Here is a 1,959-nt window from a genome sequence, read left to right on the forward strand (position 1 = left end):
TTTCTAAATCGCACCAGTGACTGCACAGACTGCAGGTCTGAGGTTCTGGTCCAAGGGGACTGCACAGACTGCAGGTCTGAGGTTCTGGTCCAAGGGTCCTGCAGGACTGCAGGTCTGAGGTTCTGGTCCAAGGGTCCTGCAGGACTGCAGGTCTGAGGTTCTGGTCCAAGGGTCCTGCAGGACTGCAGGTCTGAGGTTCTGGTCCAAGGGTCCTGCAGGACCGGCTCAGCCCGTTCTGACAGGAATGTAAGAGTTGGATAATAAAACCACCCTGTCAGTAAAATATTTCTAGAAGAAGAAATMAGAGATCTTTTCTCTGGTTCTGGTGGATTCAAAGCAGCTAAATGGATCAGATCTGTGGACTGGACTCAGTCCAGTCTGCAGAGTCAGAACCAGGACTGGACCCGTCCTGCTCCGTGTCCTCACAGCTGGACAGAACATCCTGTCTGCAACAACTCAACTCAAAGTGAATGTGGGTGAGTTGGTCCTGATCCAGAACCATCAGAACATAACTCTACCTGTCTGACCCTCATCCATCCTCGGGTCCTTTTTCTGCTCAGGCAGCAGCACGGACAGCCTCAGTCCTGGTCCTGGTCCTGGTCCGGGTCCTTGCTGTCGTCACCACCACTGGACGAGCGGCTGCTGAGGTCGGCCACGCCCGACTCCAGGTCGCTGCAGGCGAACCGGTCCTCCAGGTCCAGCTGCAGCCCCAAGGACCCAGAGGGGGCGGAGTCCTGACTCAGAGCCTTCTGATTGGCCGGGTCTGAGGAGCACAAGTGGGAGTTCTGAAGAGCTGGTCTGGCGGTCGGTTCTGAGTAAGAACCCGGCGGGTCGGGTCCGCTGTGTCTCTGCCGCAGACGGCTAGTCCTCCTCGGAACCTGGACCTCGGTCCACGGGATCCGTTTCCCCGTCAGAGCGGCGATCTTCTGAGGAGAGAACAGAACCGTTCTGAAAGACCAGAACAGCAGGAGGKTCTACAGAACCACCAGAACCAGAGTTCTGCTGGACACGGGACAGAGCTTCAGGCYGTGTGCGTCACAGTTGTGTAGGTGTGTTTGTGTGTTGGATGCCTTGTCTGGAGCCCGCTGCCTGGTGGTGGGCGGTTCCTCCAGCCGGTACCTCCTGGTGATTGGTCAGCTCCTCCTCCAGCTGCTGAGACTCCTCCCTGACGGCAGACAGGAAGTCAGCAGGAGACTGATGAGGTGTCGACTTGTCCACGTGGTTATACAGAGCCTTCCACATCCTGCAGACACAAATTAACACAACTTTAACACAAATTAACACAACTTTAACACAAACTAACAACTTTAACACAAATTAACACAACTTTAACACAAATTAACACAACTTTAACACAACTTTAACTTAACAACTTTAACACAAATTAACACAACTTTAACACAAATTAACACAACTTTAACACAACTTTAACTTAACAACTTTAACACAAATTAACACAACTTTAACACAAATTAACACAACTTTAACACAACTTTAACACAAATTAACACAACTTTAACACAAATTAACACAACTTTAACACAAATTAACACAACTTTAACACAAATTAACACAACTTTAACTTAACAACTTTAACACAAATTAACACAACTTTAACACAAATTAACACAACTTTAACTTAACAACTTTAACACAAATTAACACAACTTTAACACAAATTAACACAACTTTAACTTAACAACTTTAACACAAATTAACACAACTTTAACACAAATTAACACAACTTTAACTTAACAACTTTAACACAAATTAACACAACTTTAACACAACAACTTTAACACAAATTAACACAACTTTAACTTAACAACTTTAACACAAATTAACACAACTTTAACACAAACTAACACAACTTTAACTTAACAACTTTAACACAAATTAACACAACTTTAACTTAACAACTTTAACACAAATTAACACAACTTTAACACAAATTAACAC

General features: G+C 45.2%; 2 protein-coding genes across 2 annotated transcripts in view; both read right to left on the bottom strand.

Annotated features, from left to right (window-relative positions):
- The window catches only part of plxnd1 (plexin D1), a gene marked incomplete in the record, with an annotated part of 110,272 nt that overhangs the window by 54,472 nt on the left and 53,841 nt on the right, over nucleotides 1-1,959 (bottom strand).
- Nucleotides 842-1,194, bottom strand: LOC106522776 (myotubularin-related protein 7; the record flags this gene model as incomplete). Its single annotated transcript, XM_014015939.1, is given in 2 exon segments — nucleotides 842-926; nucleotides 1,071-1,194. Coding segments are annotated over 2 exon segments (189 nt in total), but the record flags the coding sequence as incomplete, so codon positions are not given.

This window comes from Austrofundulus limnaeus, unplaced genomic scaffold (assembly GCF_001266775.1).
Source record: "Austrofundulus limnaeus strain Quisiro unplaced genomic scaffold, Austrofundulus_limnaeus-1.0 Scaffold3, whole genome shotgun sequence".
NCBI lineage: Eukaryota > Metazoa > Chordata > Actinopteri > Cyprinodontiformes > Rivulidae > Austrofundulus > Austrofundulus limnaeus.